General features: G+C 40.1%; 1 protein-coding gene across 2 annotated transcripts in view; it reads left to right on the top strand.

The window, feature by feature from the left end:
• PREX2 (phosphatidylinositol-3,4,5-trisphosphate dependent Rac exchange factor 2) overlaps positions 1-12018 on the top strand; it is a 139799-nt gene that overhangs the window by 98768 nt on the left and 29013 nt on the right. For both annotated transcript variants that reach the window (XM_060775438.2, XM_060775439.2), the window contains exons 27-30: positions 1128-1222; positions 5853-5935; positions 7401-7491; positions 8022-8150. In XM_060775438.2, the coding sequence (XP_060631421.2) occupies positions 1128-1222; positions 5853-5935; positions 7401-7491; positions 8022-8150 (398 nt within the window). The remainder of the gene's footprint in view (positions 1-1127; positions 1223-5852; positions 5936-7400; positions 7492-8021; positions 8151-12018) is intronic.

The following is a 12018-nucleotide window of genomic DNA, read 5'->3' as shown; positions in this document are numbered from 1 at the left end:
ACAGGATCCTTATCTTATCTCGTTACCCTCTTGCCAGGTGTATATACCTAAACCTTAACAATTTTGTCAGAGGGAGTACTGCAATTGAAGAATGCATTGCAACTCCTCATCCCAACCCATCAGATCTTGTCTGCTCCTGCCTTAAAAATCCTGGTGGACATAACAGGGTCAAATTGGCACCAACTCTTGAGTGAATCAGATTTTAGTTAAACATCACAGTCAGTGGGATTATCCAAGATCATGTCCTAGATAATACAGATTTTTCAGTCATTGACCTGGCCTTAAGCCGGAGTATTTTGTGATCTGATGGGGTTCTCCTAGAATAGCCAGGAATAGCCAGGAATCATGTTTGTTGGTGAAGCAGAAGAAGGGACAGACACAAGATGTCTCTCTCCATTCTTCCTCCAATGGCTTGTTCTGTTTCACTCCTCGAGATCCTTATATTTTCCGAACATGCATTTAACTAACCAGAAATACAAAGCAAATAAGCAATTAGAAACAAACTCATAGGTCTGTTTATCTTGAAGAATTCCTGATGCTTAGCAAAGGATTCTACTCAATAGGTGCTCCATTTTCTTCCTTCCTAATATATAACAGCTTGTCTTGCTCTGTTGCCCACTCTATCTGGATTTAATAGGCAAAACAGGACTTTGTTGGAAGATTTTGGCAATATGTGCCTTTCTCTCTGTCAAAATATTAATACATATGGAATTTTCATGGAATTTTTTAAGAAGTCCCAAACTGATGAGAAAATGGGATGAAATATATGTATAATGGGAAAATGGTAAACTAAAAAGAAAGTGGAACTATAACAGATTTGTTTTTCACTAAGAATTTGGAACATTAGATTCATTTACCTCGACTGGCATAAGCCTGCTTAGCTCTATGTTGGATTGTAGCCTTGGGCATTATTTTGTTAAGCTTTAAAATTATACAGTATTGAGCTTTTTATCTCAGGGGGAAAATAAAATGTACTGTGTGTCGTGTTTAATGGCATAAATAACTTTGGTAAAGTAGTGCAAAGAATGCCTGGACAAGAGTGGGGAAAAAAGGATAAGAAAGACACTATTGAAATGTAAATGTTCTGAAAGGATTTATCCTCTTGTGTATTTCTTTCCTTTGTTTAGTGACTGCAACAGCAACAGGAATTCTATTGCTTCTTTTACCAGCATTTGCAGTAGTCAGTGCAGTTCTTACTTCCACAGTGATGAAATGGATTCTGGTAATTTTTTAAAAATGTACTTTTCTGTGTGAGTTTTGTTGGCTGATTTGTGCAGTTCTTTATTCAAGTGGATGAAAGAAATGTCTTTCTTTCTTTTGCTTAAGTACTGTAATTAGTTGTATGTGTGCATGTTCTCCAGAAGCTTCAATTTCCAGTACAAATGAAGTAGATCTCTTAAGAAATGATAATCTGTCTTAGTTACAGCTACAATTTTCTTCTGTAGTCTTGGAATAGGAATACTTTATAATTAGAGTGGATTGTAAGAATCATATTAATCCCCTCCTCCGAATACCATTGGCACTGGCACATTGTACTGTTTGCAACTACAGTGGTGCCAAAGACCAGTATTGACAGCATAAAGCTCCTGATTTGGGAATGAATGCAGGCTTCAACTCTCTGTTGGTTGCCTTTCCCATTGTAGGGCAAAATGTTTCTAATTTCACTGTCTGTTTCATAAGAAAGCGAATTGCATGTTCCTTATTTATTGTCAGAAGTACTATCTATTAAAATGCCTCAATCCTTTTCTTAAGTATGTTGTTTTTTCCATCTTTGCCAAAATGGCTGAGATGAGATATTTTGTCCAGATCACCCCCTCCCCCCCCCCCAAACACACATACACATTGCCTTTGGGTGTTGGTTGCTGAGCTGCCATGGCAATGATCTACTCCAAGGAAATGACTTTCCCCACCATTTGGTAAAATAACAGGATTTGAATGTATTGTCGAAGGCTTTCATGGCCGGAATCACTGGGTTGTTGTAGGTTTTTTCAGGCTATATGGCCATGTTCTAGAGCAGTGGTTCTCAACCTGGGGTCCCCAGAGGTTTTTGGCCTACAACTCCCAGAAATCCTAACAGCTGATAAAGGTTTGTGGGAGTTGTAGGCCACAAACATCTGGGGACCCCAGGTTGAGAACCACTGTTCTAGAGGCATTCTCTCCTGATGCTTTGCCTGTATCTATGGCAAGCATCCTCAGAGGTAGTGAGGACACTGCCTCTGAGGATGCTTGCCATAGATGCAGGCAAAACATCAGGAGAGAATGCCTCTAGAACATGGCCATATAGCCCGAAAAACCTACAATAACCCAACAGGATTTGAGTTTCTAGAAAATAGAAATTTCATTTTGTGAAAGTAGACATTAATCTTACAGTACTATTGCATTTGCCCGTGTTGAAGAAAGATTAATTGGACTGTTAATGATACTACTAATTGTTGCATATTGCTAGTAATATCACTATAAACAGCACTAAATTCCCACGCTGTTATTCCTGATGTTTTATATACAGTACTAGCTGTGCCCTGCCACGCGTTGCTGTGGCCTATAGTAAAAGTTATCAAACTTGAGGTAGATATCTGGACTATTATGAAAGAGAGGTACCTACCTATTCCTTCCCCCTTTTCCTCCCCCTTTCTCTCCTTTCTTCCTTCTCTACCTCTTTCTTTCTTTCCTTCTTTCACTACTTGGTTTCATCCTTCTCTCTTTCCTTCATTCCCTCCCCCTTTCTTCCTTTGCCTTTCTTCCCTCCCTGTTTGCTTCCTTCTTTCTCTTTTTATTTCCTTTTATTTTACCACCATCATAACAATAACAATAATGCAGTGCATTGCCTCTGGGACCTGACACCTCTCCCATTCCTCCAGGGTCTCATAGGAACAATAGCATAATAATAATAATAATAGAAATAACAACCTTTACCCGCCACGTGTTGCTGTGGCCAATCTTCCCTCTTTCTCTCCTTCTTTCCCTCCTTCCTTCCTTCCTTCCCTCCCATCTTTCCTTCTCCTCTTCTTTCTCTATCTCTTTCCTTCCTTCCCCCTTTTTCTTTCTTTTCTGCTGTCTCTCTTGTCTTTCCTTCCATCTTTCCTTTTCTTTCCTTTTCTTCTTCCTTCTTTCTCTAACTTTCCTTCCTTCCCCCTTTTTCTTTACCTCCCTTTCTCTTTCTTCCTTCTTTCCTTCCTTCCTGTCTTTCCTAGATTTTGATAGGGCGGGAAGGGGCAGGGTGGGGTTTGGAGGTGGCGTGAAGTAAAAGGAGGTAAGATTGGGGTGGGGGAGTGATGGAGCGTGGGGTTGTGTGTGTCTGTGCAGCGGCGGGGGGAGTGATGGAGCGTGGGGTTGCGTGTGTGTGTGCGGCGGCGGGGGGAGTGATGGAGCGTGGGGTTGTGTGTGTGTGCGGCGGCGGGGGAGTGGGGTTGAGTGTGTGCGTGCGGCGGCAGGGGAGTGATGGAGCATGGGGTTGCGTGTGTGTGTGCGGCGGCGGGGGGAGTGGGGTTGCGTGTGTGCGTGCAGCAGCGGGGAAAGTGATGGAGTGTGGGGTTGCGTGTGTGTGTGCGGCGGCGGGGGGCGTGATGGAGTGTGGGGTTGTGTGTGTGTGTGCGGCAGGGGTGTGCGTGCGTGCGGGAAGCGGCGCAGTGGGGCTTGGAGTGGGCATGGTTTCCGCAGAGGGAACGTTGGCCGGAAGGGCATGTGCGTGTGCCAGGGAACTTGCGGCTGGGCGCCAATGCACATGCTCAGTTGTTTTGCTGTTTTGTGAGTGTGTTGTTGTGTTCTTTTTCATTTTGAGTAGATACATTTGTACCTTGTGGGTTGTGTTATGGGCATGGGAATTTTGGTTAAGTTTCGTTGGGGGTTTTTTGAGTTTTGTTTTTTTGCCGTTTTGAGTGTGTTGTTGTGTTGTTTTTCATTTTGAGTAATATGTTTGTACCTTGTGGGTTGTGTTATGAGCATGGGAATTTTGGTTAAGTTTCGTTGTTTTTTTTTAGAGTTTTATCCTTTTGCCGTTTTGTGAGTGTGTTGTTGTGTTCTTTTTCATTTTGAGTAGATACGTTTGTACCTTGTGGGTTGTGTTATGGGCATGGGAATTTTGGTTAAGTTTCGTTGGGGTTTTTTTGAGTTTTGTTGTTTTGCCGTTTTGTGAGTGTGTTGTTGTTGTGTTTTTCATTTTGAGTAGATATGTTTGTACCTTGTGGGTTGTGTTATGAGCATGGGAATTTTGGTTAAGTTTCGCTGGGGTTTTTTTGAGTTTTATTCTTTTGCCATTTTGTGAGTGTGTTGTTGTGTTGTTTTTCATTTTGAGTAGATATGTTTGTACCTTGTGGGTTGTGTTATGGGCATGGGAATTTTGGTTAAGTTTCGTTGGTTTTTTGAGTTTTGTTGTTTTGCCGTTTTGTGAGTGTGTTGTTGTGTTGTTTTTCATTTTGAGTAGATATGTTTGTACCTTGTGGGTTGTGTTATGGGCATGGGAATTTTGGTTAAGTTTCGTTGGGGGATTTTTGAGTTTTGTTGTTTTGCCGTTTTGTGAGTGTGTTGCTGTGTTGTTTTTCATTTTGAGTAGATATGTTTGTACCTTGTGGGTTGTGTTATGGGCATGGGAATTTTGGTTAAGTTTCGTTGGGGGGTTTTGAGTTTTGTTTTTTTGCCGTTTTGAGTGTGTTGTTGTGTTGTTTTTCATTTTGAGTAGATATGTTTGTACCTTGTGGGTTGTGTTATGAGCATGGGAATTTTGGTTAAGTTTCATTGGGTTTTTTTTTGAGTTTTATTCTTTTGCCGTTTTGTGAGTGTGTTGTTGTGTTGTTTTTCATTTTGAGTAGATATGTTTGTACCTTGTGGGTTGTGTTATGGGCATGGGAATTTTGGTTAAGTTTCGTTGGGGTTTTTTTGAGTTTTGTTTTTTTTGCCGTTTTGAGTGTGTTGTTGTGTTGTTTTTCATTTTGAGTAATATGTTTGTACCTTGTGGGTTGTGTTATGAGCATGGGAATTTTGGTTAAGTTTCGTTGGTTTTTTTGAGTTTTGTTTTTTTTGCCGTTTTGAGTGTGTTGTTGTGTTGTTTTTCATTTTGAGTAGATATGTTTGTACCTTGTGGGTTGTGTTATGGGCATGGGAATTTTGGTTAAGTTTCGTTGGGGGATTTTTGAGTTTTGTTGTTTTGCCGTTTTGTGAGTGTGTTGTTGTGTTGTTTTTCATTTTGAGTAGATATGTTTGTACCTTGTGGGTTGTGTTATGGGCATGGGAATTTTGGTTAAGTTTCGTTGGGGGGTTTTTGAGTTTTGTTTCCTCGTTGGATGCCCCTAACAAATTTATATATATAGATTGAAATGGAAACCTTACAAATTGAGTATGGTGTGCTTCCACATTTAAAGCACAGATCAGACATGAAGCCTCTTAATACTTGGCTACTATTTTATAAGTTTTTTTCTTCCCCTAGTATTAATAAATAGGAGTTTAGTGCCTTGATCCAGGGAAATCATGCTACCCCTCTATTCTGCCTTGGTCAGACCACACCTGGAATACTGTGTCCAATTCTGGTGATTTAGTGGTTTAGATCATTTAGAAAATGATGATAGTAAGTATCCCTTAACCTGAATTAAAGTATCAAGGAAAGTAAAAGAAATCATGGTGAAAAAGTTAAAGACTACACATTTCAAATTCCCTTAGCCATAATAATATTTTCTGAAGTCTGGGGGGGGGGGGGGAGTTAAGTGAGTATTTCATTCTCCCAGAAGGAAAAGCAAAGCACTGCTCTCACAATCTGTTTGTAACTATATCAAAATAGTAATAGTATTAATAATCTAGATATAGAGTCTGAATAGTCTGTTAATGTCTTAAGACAAAGACAATTTCACATACTGTTTTAATAGGTGATGAACTTCCTCTGAGTATACGCATTTCTCATGACAAGCAGGACAAATTACATGGCTGTTTGGAGCATCTTTTTGGTCAGGTAATTCAGTTATTGCAATTACACAATTTATACCAGTTTGATAAACTGCTTTTTATAATTTTGTTTGCCAATAGGTCCAATTGTTAGCCCTGAGTTTTCTGCAAACTTTGTGGGTTCGTGGTCACAATGTTACATCCACTGACAGATAAGGACTTATGCATTGACCACACATGTATATTTGTTATATTACTGCACTAAAAACCTGTGATATTCAGGTGGGGGACACAGAAAACAACTAGGTTATTGGTATAAGTGGGTTGGCTTTCACTTGAGGAACTTTGCTTTGCATAGTAAATAATAGGATCTTATTGCACATTTCTTGTTTAGATTTTCACAACTGTATTTACTTAATTATTGGTCATAATATTTATTTTCCCTTTTGCAATTATTCTCATGTAAATTTCATATATTCAGATAACTGGAGTGTCAAATTGCAAATAAAAAAATCCACTTTGACTTGGAGGCTGGCGAGTTTTGCACAGTGTGGCCCTGAAAAGGCATGTCAGTTGGATGGTGTCCACATGGTCTAGCTGGAACTGGTTTGCCACCACTGGATTGCCGTGCTTCGTTTATTCTGTTAAACTGCCCTAAGCATTGATCACCGGGCACAAACATGGTGATTGTCAGGACTCAGTGCCTGTAGTGATGATAGCCTGAGTGATGAAGCATGGCCTTAGCAGTGATCACCGGGGACAACATGATGATGGTCACAACTTGGTGCATGTAGTGATGATAGCCAGAGTGATGAAACAATGTGACTGAGGAGAGGAGAGAAAGGAATAATTGCTTCCCACTCCCTCTTTGTTCTGATTTCCACATTATTCTGGGTGTTGTCACTACAAGCACTGAGTGATAACCATTTCTGGATTTGTGCCTTTTGGTTCCAGCTAAGAATGACAGAATAAGGAAAGTGCCATCCCCTGTCCCGAGATAACTGGAACCCAGAAAAAGCAGGAACAGTCATGGGCCCTTCCAAATAAGTAGTAGCCCAACTATTTATACTGGTACAGAATCCTATAATGCTTCAGCGAAGCTTTGGAGCATGCTGGACTTTAAAAACATGGGACGAGGCCACATTAACCTTGTATGTACTGTGTAGCACATAGTCTGTTCGCTTCCACATTGACTCACATGGCCATGTAGATGGTAGCTGTGTTGGTATCAATAGAATTGCTAGTGTTAACTTGAACAGACTCACTGAAGTCCAAGGAAGGCAGCAAAAACATACTGGCTACTCTCCTTTCTAAAAAGTAGCCTGATCCACATCTTTATCAGAGTACTCCACTGTGCATTGTTAGGTTTGGTGGTTATGACAGGACCTCTCATATATCAGATGCCCATGCTCTTCTGTTCTTGTCTTGTTCAAAAATGTACTTCCATCAAAAATTTACTTCAGTATTCTATAGAGATATTTTTCAAACTCAGTTTCCTTCTGATTCACCATTTCCTTTTTTTCACCTAACAGGTAGATTCAATTATTACTCTACTGAAAGGACCGGCAGTAGCAAGAGCTTTTGAGCAGACCAAGTTCTTCACACCAGGTCGAAGTTTGCAAGGTATTCTTGAAAGCAAACAGTGGCAGTCAATGGGGCTTCCCATATAAGCAGTCTGGCTTCCAAATTTGAGTTTGTTGCAATAGTTTGTTAATTGCAAACACGTTCTTCAAATAACCAAAGATATGTGTGTATATATGAACATTACCAATATAAAAATTAAATATTGTTTGTAATTGGAAGCAGAAGCTTGAAAAGCTCCATTCTCACAACAGAAACCAAGACCAGGAGCAAATTGTGGCCTAGACTATGAATTGCCAATATTACAAATTATAATAAAATTAAAGAAAGAAGTCCATCATTGTATTAAAATACCACCTGAAGAACACACCCATAGAACTTTAAGGGCACCTAAAGAACTACTTTGCACTTGGTTGTTGTGTGCTTTCAAGTACCATATTTTCTCATTTATGCCAACTCTAGCATGGGATTTTATTTGAAAGATTGGTTCAGAAGGGGTTTGGAATGCACTGTAAGACTATTCAAATGGATGTATTATACGAATTTAAATTGATAATTTTCTTTTGGACTAGAATTTCAGCAGGAAATTGAACTTAAACTCAGCTGTCCAAAGCGACTGAGACTTCATATCAAGCAAGACCCTTGGAATCTTCCTAGTAGTGTTCAGAATCTTTCTCAAAACATCAGAAAGTTTGTTGAAGGTCAGTAACTCAGTAGTCTTTATAATACTTTATAATATGTTGAGGTTTTTCCTACTTCTAATGTAGAATCTGTAGAAGTTTGTGATGAATAAATTCCAGAAATGCTGCATAACCTCAGTAGCCTGGCTAGTTAATTTAATTAAATCTAATTTATTAAAAGAAAGACATATAGCTGGTGTTCAGAAATGGTAGTCCTCACTGCCATTTTAATAGGAGATTATCGGAGGGCTAGGTTCCTGCAGTGCTACATTCATGGAACTCCTCATTGAAATCTGCTAATTTAATTTTGTCTCCACTAAATAACAAGGAAAAGGGGGAACAAGCAAAAGGATAATTATAAAGATATTCATTGGAGTGATTCAGCAGATGTATCCATGTGGGAATTAAAATCTCATTCAATTTGGCTTCAGTCCATATTTTTTAAGTTGACAACTATTTTGACCACATCCATTGTACAGATTTATTTATGTGACATACTATGATATATCTGCTCACTGTCTCATGACTGCAAAGGAACATATGCTGCATTTTATAAAGAAAAATACTGTAGGATTTTAGAGTTGAATTATGAAGTATTGTCAGAAGAGGAAAACAATGTTTTAATTTTTTTATAAGCTAACTAGCTGTGCCCTGCCACGCGTTGCTGTGGCCTATAGTAAAAGTTATCAAACTTGAGGTAGATATCTGGACTATTATGAAAGAGAGGTACCTACCTATTCCTTCCCCCTTTTCCTCCCCCTTTCTCTCCTTTCTTCCTTCTCTACCTCTTTCTTTCTTTCCTTCTTTCACTACTTGGTTTCATCCTTCTCTCTTTCCTTCATTCCCTCCCCCTTTCTTCCTTTGCCTTTCTTCCCTCCCTGTTTGCTTCCTTCTTTCTCTTTTTATTTCCTTTTATTTTACCACCATCATAACAATAACAATAATGCAGTGCATTGCCTCTGGGACCTGACACCTCTCCCATTCCTCCAGGGTCTCATAGGAACAATAGCATAATAATAATAATAATAGAAATAACAACCTTTACCCGCCACGTGTTGCTGTGGCCAATCTTCCCTCTTTCTCTCCTTCTTTCCCTCCTTCCTTCCTTCCTTCCCTCCCATCTTTCCTTCTCCTCTTCTTTCTCTATCTCTTTCCTTCCTTCCCCCTTTTTCTTTCTTTTCTGCTGTCTCTCTTGTCTTTCCTTCCATCTTTCCTTTTCTTTCCTTTTCTTCTTCCTTCTTTCTCTAACTTTCCTTCCTTCCCCCTTTTTCTTTACCTCCCTTTCTCTTTCTTCCTTCTTTCCTTCCTTCCTGTCTTTCCTAGATTTTGATAGGGCGGGAAGGGGCAGGGTGGGGTTTGGAGGTGGCGTGAAGTAAAAGGAGGTAAGATTGGGGTGGGGGAGTGATGGAGCGTGGGGTTGTGTGTGTCTGTGCAGCGGCGGGGGGAGTGATGGAGCGTGGGGTTGCGTGTGTGTGTGCGGCGGCGGGGGGAGTGATGGAGCGTGGGGTTGTGTGTGTGTGCGGCGGCGGGGGAGTGGGGTTGAGTGTGTGCGTGCGGCGGCAGGGGAGTGATGGAGCATGGGGTTGCGTGTGTGTGTGCGGCGGCGGGGGGAGTGGGGTTGCGTGTGTGCGTGCAGCAGCGGGGAAAGTGATGGAGTGTGGGGTTGCGTGTGTGTGTGCGGCGGCGGGGGGCGTGATGGAGTGTGGGGTTGTGTGTGTGTGTGCGGCAGGGGTGTGCGTGCGTGCGGGAAGCGGCGCAGTGGGGCTTGGAGTGGGCATGGTTTCCGCAGAGGGAACGTTGGCCGGAAGGGCATGTGCGTGTGCCAGGGAACTTGCGGCTGGGCGCCAATGCACATGCTCAGTTGTTTTGCTGTTTTGTGAGTGTGTTGTTGTGTTCTTTTTCATTTTGAGTAGATACATTTGTACCTTGTGGGTTGTGTTATGGGCATGGGAATTTTGGTTAAGTTTCGTTGGGGGTTTTTTGAGTTTTGTTTTTTTGCCGTTTTGAGTGTGTTGTTGTGTTGTTTTTCATTTTGAGTAATATGTTTGTACCTTGTGGGTTGTGTTATGAGCATGGGAATTTTGGTTAAGTTTCGTTGTTTTTTTTTAGAGTTTTATCCTTTTGCCGTTTTGTGAGTGTGTTGTTGTGTTCTTTTTCATTTTGAGTAGATACGTTTGTACCTTGTGGGTTGTGTTATGGGCATGGGAATTTTGGTTAAGTTTCGTTGGGGTTTTTTTGAGTTTTGTTGTTTTGCCGTTTTGTGAGTGTGTTGTTGTTGTGTTTTTCATTTTGAGTAGATATGTTTGTACCTTGTGGGTTGTGTTATGAGCATGGGAATTTTGGTTAAGTTTCGCTGGGGTTTTTTTGAGTTTTATTCTTTTGCCATTTTGTGAGTGTGTTGTTGTGTTGTTTTTCATTTTGAGTAGATATGTTTGTACCTTGTGGGTTGTGTTATGGGCATGGGAATTTTGGTTAAGTTTCGTTGGTTTTTTTGAGTTTTGTTGTTTTGCCGTTTTGTGAGTGTGTTGTTGTGTTGTTTTTCATTTTGAGTAGATATGTTTGTACCTTGTGGGTTGTGTTATGGGCATGGGAATTTTGGTTAAGTTTCGTTGGGGGATTTTTGAGTTTTGTTGTTTTGCCGTTTTGTGAGTGTGTTGCTGTGTTGTTTTTCATTTTGAGTAGATATGTTTGTACCTTGTGGGTTGTGTTATGGGCATGGGAATTTTGGTTAAGTTTCGTTGGGGGGTTTTGAGTTTTGTTTTTTTGCCGTTTTGAGTGTGTTGTTGTGTTGTTTTTCATTTTGAGTAGATATGTTTGTACCTTGTGGGTTGTGTTATGAGCATGGGAATTTTGGTTAAGTTTCATTGGGGTTTTTTTTGAGTTTTATTCTTTTGCCGTTTTGTGAGTGTGTTGTTGTGTTGTTTTTCATTTTGAGTAGATATGTTTGTACCTTGTGGGTTGTGTTATGGGCATGGGAATTTTGGTTAAGTTTCGTTGGGGGTTTTTTGAGTTTTGTTTTTTTTGCCGTTTTGAGTGTGTTGTTGTGTTGTTTTTCATTTTGAGTAATATGTTTGTACCTTGTGGGTTGTGTTATGAGCATGGGAATTTTGGTTAAGTTTCGTTGGTTTTTTTGAGTTTTGTTTTTTTTGCCGTTTTGAGTGTGTTGTTGTGTTGTTTTTCATTTTGAGTAGATATGTTTGTACCTTGTGGGTTGTGTTATGGGCATGGGAATTTTGGTTAAGTTTCGTTGGGGGATTTTTGAGTTTTGTTGTTTTGCCGTTTTGTGAGTGTGTTGTTGTGTTGTTTTTCATTTTGAGTAGATATGTTTGTACCTTGTGGGTTGTGTTATGGGCATGGGAATTTTGGTTAAGTTTCGTTGGGGGGTTTTTGAGTTTTGTTTCCTCGTTGGATGCCCCTAACAAATTTATATATATAGATTATTACCAAATAATTGTGTTTAAGTACAAAACCCCATCATCCCCTCAACTATCCTATACTAAGTGTTTGTATGCATGTTTCCTTCATATAGTAAGGGAGTATCTCTAAAATAGAAAACAACATCCAGGTAGTACTTCGGATCTGTGGAACTGAAGGAATTATCTTATTTCCCATTTCCCAAACAGGAAAACACTGTTGGTCTTTTTCTGTCTAAGCAAAGGCATCTTGGAGAACTCATTAGAATGCCCTCCTTAATGGTTCAGAGGATCTCATGTACAACAGGATTCTGAAGAAAACAGCATTATAACTTTTATGGACTTTTAAACAGTGAGATTGCCTTTGTGGTGCCATCTTGTTCCCCAGTTCCCAAATGCCCTTTCTGCTTCCTTTGGGTATAAAAGAAGAGTTATTTGTTTATATGTGTAAAGTTCTAGATAATAATACAAGTTGT

This window comes from Anolis sagrei, chromosome 4 (genome assembly GCF_037176765.1).
Source record: "Anolis sagrei isolate rAnoSag1 chromosome 4, rAnoSag1.mat, whole genome shotgun sequence".
NCBI lineage: Eukaryota > Metazoa > Chordata > Lepidosauria > Squamata > Dactyloidae > Anolis > Anolis sagrei.
This window is presented reverse-complemented; position numbering and strand designations above follow the sequence as displayed.